Here is a 15,772-nt window from a genome sequence, read left to right as displayed (position 1 = left end):
AGAAGACATACATGCAGCCAACAAACATATGAAAAAAAAGCTCAACATCACTGATCATTAAAGAAATGCAAATCAAAACCACAATGAGATGCTATCTCACACCAGTCAGAATGCCTATTATTAAAAAGTTAAAAACTAAACTAAACAAAAAGACAGATGCTGGAGAAGTTGTGGAGAAAAAGGAACACTTTTACACTATTGGTGGGAGTGTAAACTAGTTCAACCATTGTGGAAGGCAGTGTGGCGATTCTTCAAAGACCTAAAGACAGAATTACCATTCAACCTCACAATCCAATTAATGGGCATACGCCCAAAGGAATATAAACTCTTCTATTATAAAGACACATGCATGTGTGGGTTCATTGCAGCACTATTCACAATAGCAAAGACATGGAATCAACCTAAATGCCCATCAATGATAGACTGGATAAAGAAAATGTAGTACATATACACCATAGAATACTATGCAGCCATAAAAAAAAACAAGAACATGTCCTTTGCAAGGACATGGATGGAGCTGAAGGCCATTATCCATAGCAAACTCATGCAGGAACAGAAAAACCAGATTCTGCATGTTCTCACTTACAAGTGGGAGCTAAATGATGAGAACACACAGACACATAAAAGGAAACAAACCACACTGGGGCCTATCAGTGGATGAAGGATGGGAGGAGGGAGAGAATCAGGAAAAATAATTAATGTATACTAGGCTTAATAGCTTAATACCTGGGTGATGAAATAATCTGTACAACCAACCCTCATGTCACATGTTTACCTATGTAACAAACCTGCATATCTTGCATATGTACCACATATACTATTTTATTTTTATTTTAAGTTCCAGAGTGCATGTGCAGGATGTGCAGGTTTGTTACATAGGTAAATGTGTGCCATGGTGGTTTGCTGCACCTATCAACCTGTCACCGAGGTATCAATCCCAGCATGCATTAGCTATTTTTCCTAATGGTCTCCTTCCCCAACCCCACCCCCCAACAGGCCCCAGTGTGTGTTTTACCCCTCCCTGTGTCCATGTTATCTCATTGTTCAGTTCCCACTTATAAGTGAGAACATGCAGTCCACATATACTATTTTTAATATATACATACTCATTTATAATTTAAATGTGTATATATATAAATATAAACATATGTACATTTTTAGTAACCTGCAGTGATGACTTCAGTGAATTAAAACAAAAAAAAAATGCCAGCAATAGTCTATCAAAGAAATCACTTTGACATCGGTAGGTCTCACACAATATACTATCTAGTAATTCCAAAACCTAGCTGGTTATCAGAATCATTAAGCTTTTAAAAACTATACATTCCTAAGTCATGCCTAAGACCTTTTGTATCCAAATCTCTGAGATTGAAGTCCAGGAATCTGTATATTAAAACACAAAACAACAACCTGATGACTTAAGTTAGGAAACTGCTGGTTTACCAATATAAAATGCAAGTGCTGACGTTGAAGGACAATGTTAGAACCAGGGTGCAAAGCAGATGTTACTATTTGTACCATGACTGTGTCCCAGATAAAGACAATTTCAGAAGTATCTTTTTTGTTTTTCTGAGACAAGTCTTGTTCTGTCACCCAGGCTGGAGTGCAGTGGTGCGATCTCAGCTCACTGCAATCTCCACCTCCTCGGTTCAAGTGATTCTCCTGCCTCAGCCTCCTGAGTAGCTGGAATTACAGGCTTGTGCCACCATGCCAAGCTATTTTTTTTTTTCCGTATTTTTAGTAGGGACGGGGTATCACCATGTTGGCCAGGCTTGTCTTGAACGCCTGACCTTGTGATCCACCCGCCTCAGCCTCCCAAAGTGCTGGGATTATAGGCGTGAGCCACCGCGCCTGGCCCAGAAGTATCTCTAGAGTCAGTAAAAACAGGAAACTAATATGTCTTAGTAGCTGTTCTCTTCTCAGATGTGCCCAGGTGTGCCATTCTCCAGGTAAAGGTGTAAAGTGATCAAGAAACCATATTTTTATGGGTGAAGCATCAGTATCTACTTCATCAAGAAAGTAACCCACACTGGGTTCCTATTGCCCCAAAATGCTGGGCGAAACATCTTCCGTGTTGAAGTCCTGCTTATTAAATATCTCTTTTGAGAAAGATTTTCTCACAGTAACAAAATCCTGTGGTGATCTTTACTAATATAATTTTGTGGAAAGAAAGAGTGAAGTGTAGGACCCAGGCAGATGGATTAAAATCCTGGCTCTAACACTTACTAGCTGTGTGGCATTGTTTCTTCAGTTTTCTGAGCTTTAGATTCTTTGTCTGTAAAATGGGGATAACAATGCCTAGAATTCGTAGTTATTCTGAGGACTAGAGAACATCATAATTGCAAAGCACCTGCACATATTCAATAAGTAATGATAGTGGTTGCTGCTATTTTTATCAAATAATCTGTTCAGTCTCAACTGCATATACCATCATCACTGTGGCTGATTGTGCAAAGGCTTTCTTGGGATTTTATAAAACCCATCCAGAGCCACAAAGAAGAAAATCAAATTATTCCCTCCACTAGTTTTGTGATGGTATTTACACATCCTCTTCAGAAGGAGGAAGATGCTCAAGGGAATAATTATCATGAATCTTAGTATTTTACAAAATATTCCTTAGATAAATATTTCATCACTGCTTAACATTTATGATAAAAATTAAATCCAGATAGTTGACCCAAGTTCAATTTCTCAAGTGCATTTCAAGTCTAACTCACTTTTGATGAAATGGGATATTCATCACAAATATGTCCTTTGTAGACATAAAACCTGCATAATCTAGAAGCATGCTTCTGGTGTCCTTGTGAGGTGAAATCCAAGAAAAAAAATTTTTAACTTGCTTTTAAAAAAAGAATTTTTGTATTTCTTCAGTCTTCTAAGGCATCTCGACGTGTCAAGTACAAGCCTTATAAAATATTATAAATGTCCAGGCTTGTTAAGTTTACCTTGAAAATAGTGAATACTAATATTAGCTAAAATCACATTTTTATAGAGAAATGCTTTATATGAATTAATCTCCATGACAATTCTCTGCAGTCAAATATTATTTTTTCCACTTTACCGCTGAGGAAAGTGAGGGCTTGGAAACATGAAGTAATCCATGTCTTGCCTGTTCTTCCTAGTTTTCCTGAGGACCACCCTGATGTCTAGGGTGGGGACTGAGAAAGCCACCATATATTAGAGGAGCTCAAAGATCACAGGATAGGTCCTGAAGTCACAGATACCAAGAAAAGAAGAGGAAGGAGATGACAGCAGTGACAAGATTTACAGTGCAAATGAAAAATGAGACGAAAATTCTTTCTGTTGGAATGACCTGGAATGAAAACTGAATGCCTCAATGTATTTGGCTATGAAATATGAACTTGCACTATTGCTTTTTAAAGTGTGGTCCTGTACTCTACTGGCTGCCTAGCAAGAGGCTGCAACTTGTTCAATGAAGTTCAGTTTTTACCAGACTTGCTTATGGCCTCAGGCCCAGAGTTGAATAAGAGCTACCTCTAAGAGTCAAAGATTCCCCTTGGGAAAAGCCAGAATAAGCTAGAAACATTAGAAGAAAAGATGTTTCATGTTCTCCTTTTTATTATTTGTTAAGATCTCTCTCCTTCTAGGCTAAATTCAGGGGTACTATTGGCTTCAGCTTCAGGAAAGGGGTGCTAACCTTTCCCTAAGCTTTCAGTCAAGGTGATGGCACCTGGTTTGCGCTTTAAGTTTGTGGCTGTCAATAAGAGAAGACAAAGATTTGGCCAGGTGTCGTGGCTCGTGCTTGTAATCCCAGCACCTTGGGAGGCTGAGGCAGGAGAATCGCTTGAAGCCAGGTGTTTGAGACCACCCTGGGCAACACAGCAAGACCCCCATATCTACCAAAAATAAATAAATAAATAAAATAAAAAAATTAGCCAGACATGATGGTGCAAACCCACAGTCCCAGCTACTTGGTAGGCTGAGGTGGGAGGATCACTTGAGCCCAGGAGTTTGAGGCTGCAGTGAGTCGTGATTGCACCACTGTACTCCAGCCTGGGCCACAGAGGGAGACCTTATCTCTAAAAATTAAAATTAAAATAAGTAAAGAAACAAAGATATAAAAGGAAGAAAAATGAGCAGTAAGGAATAGCCCACCACTCCTACTGCACACCACACTCATGTACTCCTTACACTGTCCAAGGAGCTAAAAGCACCGATTAAACATCATTGAAAATGTCTGTTGCAGCTTCCTCCTCCTTTCCCTAGAGTAGGCTTTACTCACACAGGACAGGGGAAATAAAGGCACAGTAACGTTAAGTGACTTCAGTGCTCAGACTGGAGGAAAATAAAAAGCTTTGGCTTCCTGATTTTTTGGACAGTGAGCCTGACTGGGGAGTTTTCTGGAAGTGTCTTCTCAGTCATTTCAGCAGTAAGTCTCATCATCCTGCGTTTGCTCTCTTTCTATGCCACGGTTGTTATTGTTGTTGTAATTATTTTTTTCCCCCAAATGCAGCTTTGCCTTTTAGGATGGCCTGAGGTGGAGCAGGAATAATTGCAAGGTGTTTGTGCTTACTCTATAAACAGCACCTCCTCTCCCACTGCCAAACCAGGGAGAGCTGGCCCTCCAATGCAGCATGTCTTCTGGGGTGCTTCGTGTCCAAGGTCTGTCTCCCACCATGAAAATTGTCCTGGGCCTCCTACTTTACAATCCTGCCCAGTAATTATTAATATCTAACTGTGTTAGAACTTTACTATCCTTAAGCCCTCAGATCAGTTGACTGTACAGATCAGAGCCACCTAAATAGCTGTTTTTAATCCATCCTTCATTTCTTCTTTCCTTCTCTACTGTCTCTGAGAAGACCCTTTTGTCTTTCTGGCCCCAGGGAACAGCCATGTTCTTATCCCTTCCTTCCATCTCCTCTAGGCAAACAGTCCACAAACTGTCTCTCTCTGCCATTGAAGTTCTCTCTTCTTCTGGATTCTTCTCTGTAGGCAGTAATGAACAACTCTTTCCAGGCTGAGCATAGTACATGGCATATTATATCTGCTCAATGAAGACATGGCTGATTGATTAAAAATATGTGGTCCTTCCCTCAAGCAAGGCAGCCATGTTACACAATTTCAGGGGCACCATTATGTTTTGTTCTGTGTGAATGGCATCTGCTTGTGTTGCACATTGAAATGATATTGCGCTCAAATATCTCTTCTAGAAGAATCATCACAGGCATCATACAATCTTTTCTTTAAACATGGCCCTATAAAGAATGAGTATCCTCAGAAATCTAGTTTGGAAAAGCAAGCCCACTTCCATCTAATATGTTTTCAAATTAAGAATCAGACATACTCTAAAAGTTTGACTTCCAGATTGGAAGAGAAAGGAAAATAAAATCTAATTACACATATCTTATTACTTTATTACAGCTCTAAGCCTTTTAATCCTATAGAGGAACACACATTTGGAGGGATAGCAAAATATTTATAAAAAGTCTGTGTTGGTATATTGGTGTTAAAAGAAAGAATTCCAAAACCAAATGATTCAAACACTAATCCAACATGTTTGATTTGTGAGTTCTTTGCCAAGATTGGACTTCATGCACAGATAAATCAAATAAACTCACCGAACTAAATCTTTAGAATTGCCATTTTCAGAACTTCAGGAATCACGAAGGAATCCAGGTGTGTAACCACACAGGATCTTAGCCTACGCCCTTTGCCGAAATATATAAATATTTCTAGATGCTGCTTCCACATGTACAAGAATGCTACATAAATTTAACTGTTACAGAATGCCTTCTTTAGATACATTCACCTAAACATATTTCACAGACTGAGTAATTCCATTTGATGAACAGAGACTACACTGAGATTTTAGGCAAACAAAAGTTTGGTGTTAAAAAAGGGGGGGGATGTAGAAGGGTTGCGCATCTACATTCTATAGAAAAAACAAGAACAATTTCATTATTCTTGAACAGTATAGCTACCCTGAGCTAAAAGCAAGCCTTGTTTGAGTAGAGAAGTGAGTGCTCAAGTCAATTGTTTGCTAACCTAGTAAGTTCGACCCAAAACACCAGTGAACACCAGATGTGCTGTCCTTCATTGGATTGAATCTAAGTGGTCGCCACTCTATATAATCCAGTCTTGAGAGAAACTGTGGAGCTGCTCACATGTCTAAATCGGTGACAGTTTAAGGAAGACCAGCCTCTGTGTCCCTTGCTGAAAATTTAATGACTACCTATTGCCTTCATGTTAAAGTTCAAAATCCTTAGTTGGAAAAAATAGATTACTTAAATGAATTTGTGCTTACCTCTCTAACTTCTTCTCTTAACAATCTCCCCACACCTAAGTAAGTGTGCACATGTATTCAACACACACATACAATTACTCTAATCTTCTGCCATACTAAACGATGTACAATATTGGAAATGCTCCACCTTCCCTTGCCTCTACCTCTTTGTATATGCTCTTTCCTCTGCTTGCAATAGCTTTCCTTTCCTTGTTCACCTGGCTGACTTCTATCTTTCAATCAAGACTCGGCCTAGATGGTACTTCCTCTGAGAAGTCTTCTTCCAGCCTCCAAGTCTAGCTTGGTTATTCATTCTTTGTGTTCTCACAGGGCTCTGCTCCCATGATAGCATGTAATAAAAGTTTCTTATTTAGTTATATTTCTTCCCAATAAACTATAAACTCTTTGAGAACAAGAACCTCAAACTTGGTTCAGTAAAACCTTATTGACTAAACAAATACCAGATGTTAGCGTATCCCTTTCCTGAATATCTTTATACTTTATTGTACTACTGTCCACTTGAACAGATGAAAAGAACCAATAATTGAACGATATTAAATAAATGGAGATTGCCATGTAAGCCATACTACAGAAAGTCATTCTATTTAAATTTTAATTCATATGGTTCTTTATTTCCTTTACATTTATGCCTCAAGGATTTGAAAGAACTGGAGAAATCTACTAAACCAATGTACACAATAAACTGTATTCAGGTTATGGGAGCACTCGGAAAGGGATGTGCTAATTTGGGAAGGTTTGATGAAAGTTCCTAGGGTTTGACGAAGTAATGAACATAGAAGATGTCAGTGAAGGGAAATAGATGCAGGATAGGTGGAATATACATAAACAGGAGAAAACAAAAAGCAAAAACTGGCTTGACTCCCTTACATAGAAGCCTGTCAGCAATAAGAGTGACCTGGTGAAAAGGTCACTACTTTGCTAAAAACCAACCTTGGGCAAGACCTTACCCTCTGGCCTGGTGAGCCATCACGTCCTGGTGAACCAACGCCTCCTGGGATACCCTGTGTAGAACAGGGACAAAAAAGAGTCAGGTTCACAGGAATGAGTCATCCGCTCACGCAGCTTCCCTGAAATAGATGAAGGCCTCCAAACAAACCTAAGAGCATAATGGTGAACCCTTTGTAACCTAGAATTCAGACTTAGAAGTTATTCATGGGCAAAGAATGTTCCCTGTCAGAGCTCACCTGGGGAACATCAGTGTGACTCTCAAAAGGGGCTTAGGGTAAGTGAATACAGGCAAACAGTCTTTAATATGGAAAACACTTACCAAGATCACAACTGACTTCAGAAGCTACAGCTTTTTTTTCCCCCTTGGCAAAGTTGTAGACTGAGAGCAATAGACTTAAAAAACAAAAATAATACCTGTGGACCTGGAAGGCCAGTATCTCCTTTCTCTCCTTTTTCTCCTGGCATTCCCTGAATATCCAAAAGTATACAGAGTTAAGTTCACATAAGTAAATTCTTAGCGTTTTCTTTTCCTTCTCTCATTATTTAAATAGTTTCCACAGTAAATTGCGTTTGCACTAACATCTAAACAGAATATATATATATACTTTTTTTTTTTTTTTTTTTTTGAGATGGAGTCTTGCTCTTGTTGCCCAGGCTGGAGTGCAGTGACACGATCTTGGCTCACTGCAACCTCTGCCTCCTGGGTCCAAGCTATTCTCCTGCCTCAGCCTCCTGAGTAGCTGAGATTACAGATGCCTGCCACCACACCCAGCTAATTTTTGTACTTTTAGTAGAGACGGGGTTTCATCATGTTGGCCAGGCTAGTCTCAAGCTCCTGACTTCAGGTGATCTGCCTGCCTCGGCCTCCCAAAGTTTTAGGATTACAGGCATGAGCCATTGCGCCTGGCCAACAGAATATATTTCACTTTCCACATATGTTATGCCATTTATGTAAACATTCTTATGGAGCTGAACATTCATATACAAGGATAGTTTTAACATAGAATATACAGTCTAATATGGCAAGGCCAATATTGTAAATACATGCAGGGCGGCTTGAACATTTCAGTATTATTTACGGCTTGGATTTTACAATCTCATATCTATGTAGATTTGTTTTGTTTTGTTTTGGCTAGAAACATACTTAAATGGAATATAAGAAGGGAAAAGCAAACACAGAATCTGGCATGTAGTAAGACCTCAACCAATGTTTATTATTAGTAGTAATTACACAAATTGGCATGTTAATGCTTTCTAAAATGTAAAAATAACACTGTAGGAGAAACTTCTCAGCTAGGCAGACACAATCATATGTGCAGAAAGATTGCCAAAAATTGTGCTTAAAAGGATCTGGTTGCTTCAAATATGAATTAAAGAGATTGTTTTCATTCTTAAATCTAGACCCCTACAGTAAGATTAATGAAGATCAGTGAATGGAATTAAACTTTTTTTTCAATGGTACAAAATGACTTTTCAAAGAAATGCAGCTATATAAAATACATCATCTAAAAATCTAAACTCTCACTCTCCATAAACTGCACTTTGATGCCATTTGAGATAAGGATCGTGAATAAATGGCTTTTATTAATTTATATCAGCAGTTACTACACATAATGAAAAAACTTAAATTTGTATAACATTTGTTACTTTCTGAATGTTATCACATCCGTTAAGAATTTAGTTAAACGAGAAAAAGGGCTATACATGCTAAGCTTTGTTCTTCCTCTATAGACACAATGCTTGTGGATGGACCTACCTCCAATAAGTATGCATGTACTTATTTGTTAAAAGACCTTCATCATTGGACAAAAAAATGGCTAAGGGCACAACTAGTGAAATGACACTCCATCATTGCTTTCAAAGGGACTGAGGTTCATTATTAAGACACAGAAGACAAAAGTTCATTCTTTGTAACCTCATGGAAAAGAGATAACAATAAAACCCGTCTGAATGTTTGAACACAACTCACAGGCATTCCTTGAATGGACAGACCACTTGGTCCTTGGGGTCCAGGTGGACCCTGAGGTCCTGGCAGACCAATTTCACCCCGAGGGCCATCTGGTCCCTGGAAGGCAACAGAGAAGTATCATCCTAAAAGTAAGTTAGACTCTCTGACATCTAGAAAATATTTCTGCTTAGGACAATTATAATTTGTTTTCTTATACAGTTTTTCCTAAGATAGGAAATACTCAGGATAGCAAGACATCAAGCCTCAAATGATTTACCTTCCAGGCAAAATGTCATCAGTAAACCATAAGAGTAAACACACAGGGATTGCTGTAACTTTATTTTTATCATTACTACTTTTGCTTCTGTAAATAAGAGTTCTATGCCAATTATGTAAGTAATGAGACCCCCCACACTCCATAACGAATTTATAAGTATAAGTGCTTCAAGACCACCCTCCTAGTCTGGGAAGGTTCACACCGTCCAGATGAACTACATTCTCTCTGTCTTCACTACTGTCAACCACCTACCTCGGGGGGACTCCTCTGCATTTATTGAGAACTTTGCACCTAGCCTCCGCTTTCTTCCTCACTTTGACGCTGCCACCACACTACACCTCCTTCAATGTCCACTGAATGACCTTCCCTCGGCTTAGTATTATTTTACTTCCTTTTTTCATTTTTTGTTTTTGAGACAGAGTCTCATTCTGTTGCCCAGGCTGGAGTGCAGTGGCATGATCTCAGCTCACTGCAACCTCCCGCTCCCAGGTTCAAGCGATTCTCCTGCCTCAGCCTCCCGAGTAGCTAGGATTACAGGCATGCACCACCACGCCTGGCTAATTTTTGTATTTTTAGTAGAGATGGGGTTTCACCATGTTGGCCAGGCTGATCTTGAACTCCTGACCTCAGGTGATCTGCCCAATTTGGCCTCCCAAAGTACTGGAACTACAGGCGTGAGCCACCACTCCCAGCCTATTTTACTTCCTTTCTTTTCAGGATCAGACATCCCTTTTACCCTTATTTCTGTAACCCTTACTTCTGTAGCTTGGATCTTGTTGCAGTTTAACTAAAACTAAACCACGTAAGAAATATTAGACCCAAAAACCTACCTATCCTCAGTCTCTTCTGTCTCATTCTGTGACTTCAACTAAAGCTATTCTTTTATTAAATTAGGACCTCCAACATCTGTGTATCATCTTAGCTCTGAGACTGGTGAACACATTACATGGGACAAAGAATACAGAAAAAAAGGCATTGTGGGGTAAAGTGTGGGTAGATAATGAGTGCAGACTAAGACTTGTTAAGATTTAGGTGCTTGGGATAAACCACATGGAAATGTCCAGCAGGCCAAGGAGTTAGGCAAGGTCTATGCTGGGATGGATTTTGGAGTAGTTGAAAATATATTTATAGGTGAGGTTATTAAGCAGAATGTATTGAGCGAGTGAAATAGAATGTGGATAAAAATGAGATGATAATCAGGTAGGGAAAGGAAGAGAAACCTGGGGAAGAATCTGAAATGAAAAAGCCCGAGAATTAGGAAGAGGCTGAAGACGGAGTGGTATTGTGCTATAGAAACGGCCAAAGGAGGAGAAATTTTCAAACAAAGAAGTGTTTGATTGTGTTAAAAAATTAAACTCTAATCTATGGAACTGGTAACAAGCAAGTAATTAGGAACTTTTATGAGAGAATTTTCACAGGACTCCCAGAGGAAGAGGAAGCATATGTGGGTTGAGAATTCTTTGGGAGGTGAGCGTGTGGAAGCACTGAATGATAACTATTCTTACAAGGAGCATGGCATAAGAGGAAGGGAGAGGGAGGGAGCTGGATTTTTAAAAATACGATGGAGGCAGCAAGGAGGCAATTTTTATGTATTACTTAGTATTTATAATGGTTTAATAATAAATCATTTTAATATATAATAGTTTAATAATATATTATTTATTTATTTGAGATGGAGTCTTGCCCTGTCTTGCCCAGGCTGGAGTGCAGTGGTGTGATCTCTGCTCACGGCAGCCTCTGTCTCCCAGGTTCAAGTGATTCTCCTGTGTCAGCCTCCCGAGTAGCTGGGACTACAGGTGCCCACTACCACACCCAGCTAATTTTGTATTTTTAGTAGAGACAGGGTTTCACCATGTTGGCCAGGCTGGTCTCGAACTCCTGACCTCAAGGTGATCCACTTGCCTCGGCCTCCCAAAGTGCTGAGATTACAGGCATGAGCCACCGCACCTGAGTTTAATAATATGTTATCGAGAAATTGCAAATAGAGTAGAAGGGCAAAAACTAGGGGGTCCCATTTTATCCTGTAAAATATGAGGCAAAAATGACTAGGAGAGACCAACAAGAGGTTTGCTTTGTCCTTCCAAATTCTTATTCTGTATTTGCTGCAACAAAATAAAAAATAATACATACTGGGGCCTTCCGTATGCAAGGTATCTATTCCTGCACTGTCCACATTGGTGGACATGTCAACGTCCTTTGTCCAATAAGACTTTTTCCAAAAACCACTACTCACTTGGATCTGTGATTCATCAAAATCATCATACAGAAATAACCATATCAGTAGCAACCTATGGGAATGGTAATTGGAGGAAATGGGTAGGTCTTGGGATCACCAAACATCTACAAACTCATTTATCTTCATGATTAGAACGATCATCCAGTGATCATGTTAGAAAACACTGGGGTCATGCTGAGAGAGGCATTGGGAAGAGGGAACTAGAATCTATAGGAGCAGAGGGGCATTGCCTTTGGGTGAAACTGAGGAAGATCCAGTGCACCCTTGCTTGAGAAGAGGCCTCCAACTACTGCCCTTCTTACAGCACCATAAAAGATGGAACCAAGTAAGATGCCTCAAGTCTGTCCCACCAAACAAAACAAACAAAAAAGGAGACATCTTATGGTCTGAATTTTGGATTGGGTAGTACCTGATTAATTGTCTTTAGCCTTCTTTCATTTACTTCTTTTTTATCCCAATATTTTCTTCTACCTTGCTTCATCTGTTTCCAATTTTATGGTAAAAAACCTTGCAATGTTCTCCTCCCCATGAATAAATGCTATGTAAATTTAATAAGAAACCATACTGAGCAGTAAGTCAAGCAAGATGGATGGAGAGGAGAACATGTGGAGCAACATGGTGAAAATGAGATGGGAGTCAAGTTATAAAGGGCCTTAAATGCCTCAGCAAAGAGGGTGAACGGTATTCTGAAGGCAACAGCATGTGACTGCAGGTTTTTGAAGAGTATGATATGATCCAGCATAGACTTTAAGGAAATTAATCTGGGGGCAGATGTGAAGAATCAATCGAAATGTTAAGCCACTTGGGACAGAAGACCAGTTAGAAGATTTGCCAAGAGCTGGAGAGAAGATGGTGAGGCCTGAACTCCATTAGTGACTGGGCTTCTGCCAGTCCTCAGGATGCCTTTGTGCAAAGTAGAAAAACGTGTTCCTTGACATGGCTTGGCATGGCTTGGTCTCTTGGCAGGTGCCTTTGAACAATGTACAACCTGAACCACCACATTTGATGACCCTGGGCAGTAAGAATGAAAAACAGAGTTGTGTGTTTGATTATATATAGTGCAGTGGAGGAGGAGGAATCCAAAACCTGAGAAATTACCTGGAAAGGACTAATGCCAAATTGTGGTTCTGCATGATTCCCCTAAAGATACGTTTTTGTTGTAGGTAGAGGAAGAGAAGAATGTACAATTTCTGAGAGAACTACCTTGGAGACTAAACCACTCAGAACATTGACATTCTTATTTCTGACCCAGAAGCCTTTCTTTTCATTGAGTTATTAAATATTCTTTTTGATTAAAAGCATAGGCTTTTAAAATAAGGAAGAAGGGTTAGGCACAACTTTCATAAAACTATAAGGAACTTTAGATTGCAAGGGTGAAATAAGTCACATTTAGCTCCAAAATGATGGATATTTATGAGAGAGAGAGAGAGAGATGAGACAGAGAGAGAGAGAAAACATGCGCATTACCTTTGGACCCGGTTCACCTTGCTGGCCCTTTGGTCCTCGGAGTCCTGGACCACCCTGGCAAACAGATGTTAAGTATTAGCTCAAAGACAAATCTCAAAACAGTGTATTTCATTCATTTTCCTTAATAGTATGAATTAATTCATTATTATTTTATGTAAAGGCCAACACACTGTGTAATAGTATACATTCATCATGATCCTTAACTGGAAATTTACCACCCAGCCCCAGCGCTGCAGATGATTTCATGGTTTTGGAAAACTTTCTTTGCCAAATTCTTTTTAAATATTGAAAAATTGTAAGATTTTATTTACTTAGTGGTTATAGAAGACTACCATTATGAATGACCCAAAGAATACAATGTTAATCAAAATTATATATGTTATAAAACATACATATATAACATATAAAACATAACTTTGAGATGATCCAATTAAATTGTAGAAAGCACATGAAAGTAGCAACAACCTGATTTTCTTTATTTACACAGCAAAACGACAATTAGTTTCATCTTTCTGAAAGTTGTCATTCATATTTCCCCTCAAAACTTTTGCCATATTATCTAGACTATTATTTAATAGCAGTTTTCTTTATATAGATATATATCTACAAACATAATATGTGTATATATGTGTATATATTCCCTGTATATATGTTCATATGTGTCTAAACATATGTGTGTATTTACTGAATATCTTAATTGACTATTTCACTTATTTTAAAAGCAAATACAGCATTACAGTAAATGAAAAAAAGTATCGCTTGCTAAAACTATAAGGTAATCTTAGAAATCAATACACTACAAATAATGCTATTAAATTCAGCTAGATTGGCCAGGCACAGTGGCTCATGCCTGTAATCCCAGCACTTTGGGAGGCCAAGGCAGGTGGATCATGAGGTCAGGAGATCGAGACCATCCTGGCTAACACGGTGAAACACTGTCTCTACTGAAAATACAAAAAAATTAGCCGGGCGTGGTGGCGGGTGCCTGTAGTCCCAGCTACTCAGGAGGCTGAGGTAGGAGAATGGCGTGAACCTGGGAGGCGGACCTTGCAGTGAGCTGAGATCACTGCACTCCAGCCTGGGCGGCAAAGTGAGACTCCCTCTCAAAACAAAAAAAATTTAGCTAGATTCTGTTTCTATTGAAGTCTGTGAGCCAAGAGTTCGCTCTTTGATAAAAAGGGAGATGAGTGTTAGGAGGACCATGTGGGCACTAGACAGAATTTATATTTTACCTGAGCAGAAGGATTGAAAAAATCATTGAAAATGGAATAACTTTCTCCCTGTGTGATTCCAGTTTATTTCATGCCATGTCCAGGATTACTAAAAGGGATTCTGTACACTATTAGCAGAACGCTGTATCACTTAAGAAAACACTGGGTCAGGTGATCTTTAAAATTTCCTCAGCTTTTTAAAAAACCATTTACATGCACTCTTCCTTTTTATCAATTAGTTGCTCATCTTCTAGATTTTAAAAATGCAATTATAAAATGTAATTTTATTTATGTGCATCTATATCTATACAAAATACTGCCCATGGTATTACTGTATTATTTGCTGTGTATGTTTTAAATATGTCATGTCACACTTTTTACATAGTTATGACTTCAACTTAATATGCTTTAGTGATTTTTTATTATAGCACACATAGATCTAATTCATTCTTAACTGTTGCATAGTTGTCTGAACCTTGGATATGTAAGAGTTTGTTTAGCCATTCTTTTATTACCGGAAATTTAAGTAGTTTTATTCCCACAATTTTCAGCCATTTAAACAATGCTTCAGGCTGGGCGCGCTGGCTCACGCCTGTAATCCCAGCACTTTGGGAGGCCAAGGCGGGTGGATCACTTGAAGTTAGGAGTTTGAGAACAGCCTGGCCAACATGGTGAAACCCCATCTCTACTAAAAATACAAAAGTTAGCTGAGTGTGGTGGCACAGGCCTGCAATCCCAGCTATTTGGGAGGTTGAGGCAGGAGAATCGCTTAAACCCAGGAGGCAGAGGTTGCAGTGAGCCGAGATCATGCCACTGCACCCCAGCCTAAGCGACAGAGTGAGACTCCGTCTCAAAAAATTAAAAATTAAAAAAAATTTTTTAAATGCTTCAATTAACATCCTTACATATCCCTTAAGTGAAACTGTTAGTATTTCTCAGAAGAAGATACCAAGAGTAGAATCGTTAAGTGAAAGTTGATAAATTTGCAGATATATTATCAAATTGTACTCTAAACTAACTGTGCCAGTTTATTGATCTGCCAATAGTTTAAGAGGGTCCCTGTTTCCTTAAATCTTAATCAACCCTGAATATTATCAAACTTTACATTTTTATCAACCTGATTGCTGAAAATACACCTTATTCTTGTTCTAATTTTCATTTCCCTGAGAACTATTATGATTATGTATCTTTTCATAAGTTTATCTATTTGCATTTATTCTCACTGTGACTGTCTATTTATATACTTTACTCAGTTTTCCATTGGGTTACATGTCTTTTTCTCTTTAATGAGTAGAAATTCTTCATATGAAGTCATAAATTGCTTGGTGATGGAAATGCGTTCTGAGAAATGTGTTGTTAGGCAATTTTGTCGTTGTGTGAACATCATGGAGTGTACTTACACAAACTTAGATGTTATATA

General features: G+C 38.8%; 1 protein-coding gene across 6 annotated transcripts in view; it reads right to left on the bottom strand.

Moving 5' to 3' along the window:
• Nucleotides 1-15,772, bottom strand: part of COL14A1 (collagen type XIV alpha 1 chain) — a 245,293-nt gene that overhangs the window by 45,211 nt on the left and 184,310 nt on the right. For all 6 annotated transcript variants that reach the window (XM_016959807.4, XM_054656977.2, XM_016959810.4 and 3 more), the window contains 4 exons: nucleotides 13,142-13,195; nucleotides 9,183-9,278; nucleotides 7,628-7,681; nucleotides 7,213-7,266 (listed from right to left, as the gene is read on the bottom strand). In XM_016959807.4, the coding sequence (XP_016815296.2) occupies nucleotides 7,213-7,266; nucleotides 7,628-7,681; nucleotides 9,183-9,278; nucleotides 13,142-13,195 (258 nt within the window). The remainder of the gene's footprint in view (nucleotides 1-7,212; nucleotides 7,267-7,627; nucleotides 7,682-9,182; nucleotides 9,279-13,141; nucleotides 13,196-15,772) is intronic.

The sequence above is a fragment of the Pan troglodytes genome, chromosome 7 (assembly GCF_028858775.2).
Source record: "Pan troglodytes isolate AG18354 chromosome 7, NHGRI_mPanTro3-v2.0_pri, whole genome shotgun sequence".
Lineage (NCBI taxonomy): Eukaryota > Metazoa > Chordata > Mammalia > Primates > Hominidae > Pan > Pan troglodytes.
The sequence above is the reverse complement of the archived record's forward strand: the minus strand, read 5'-3'. Positions and strand labels throughout refer to the sequence as shown.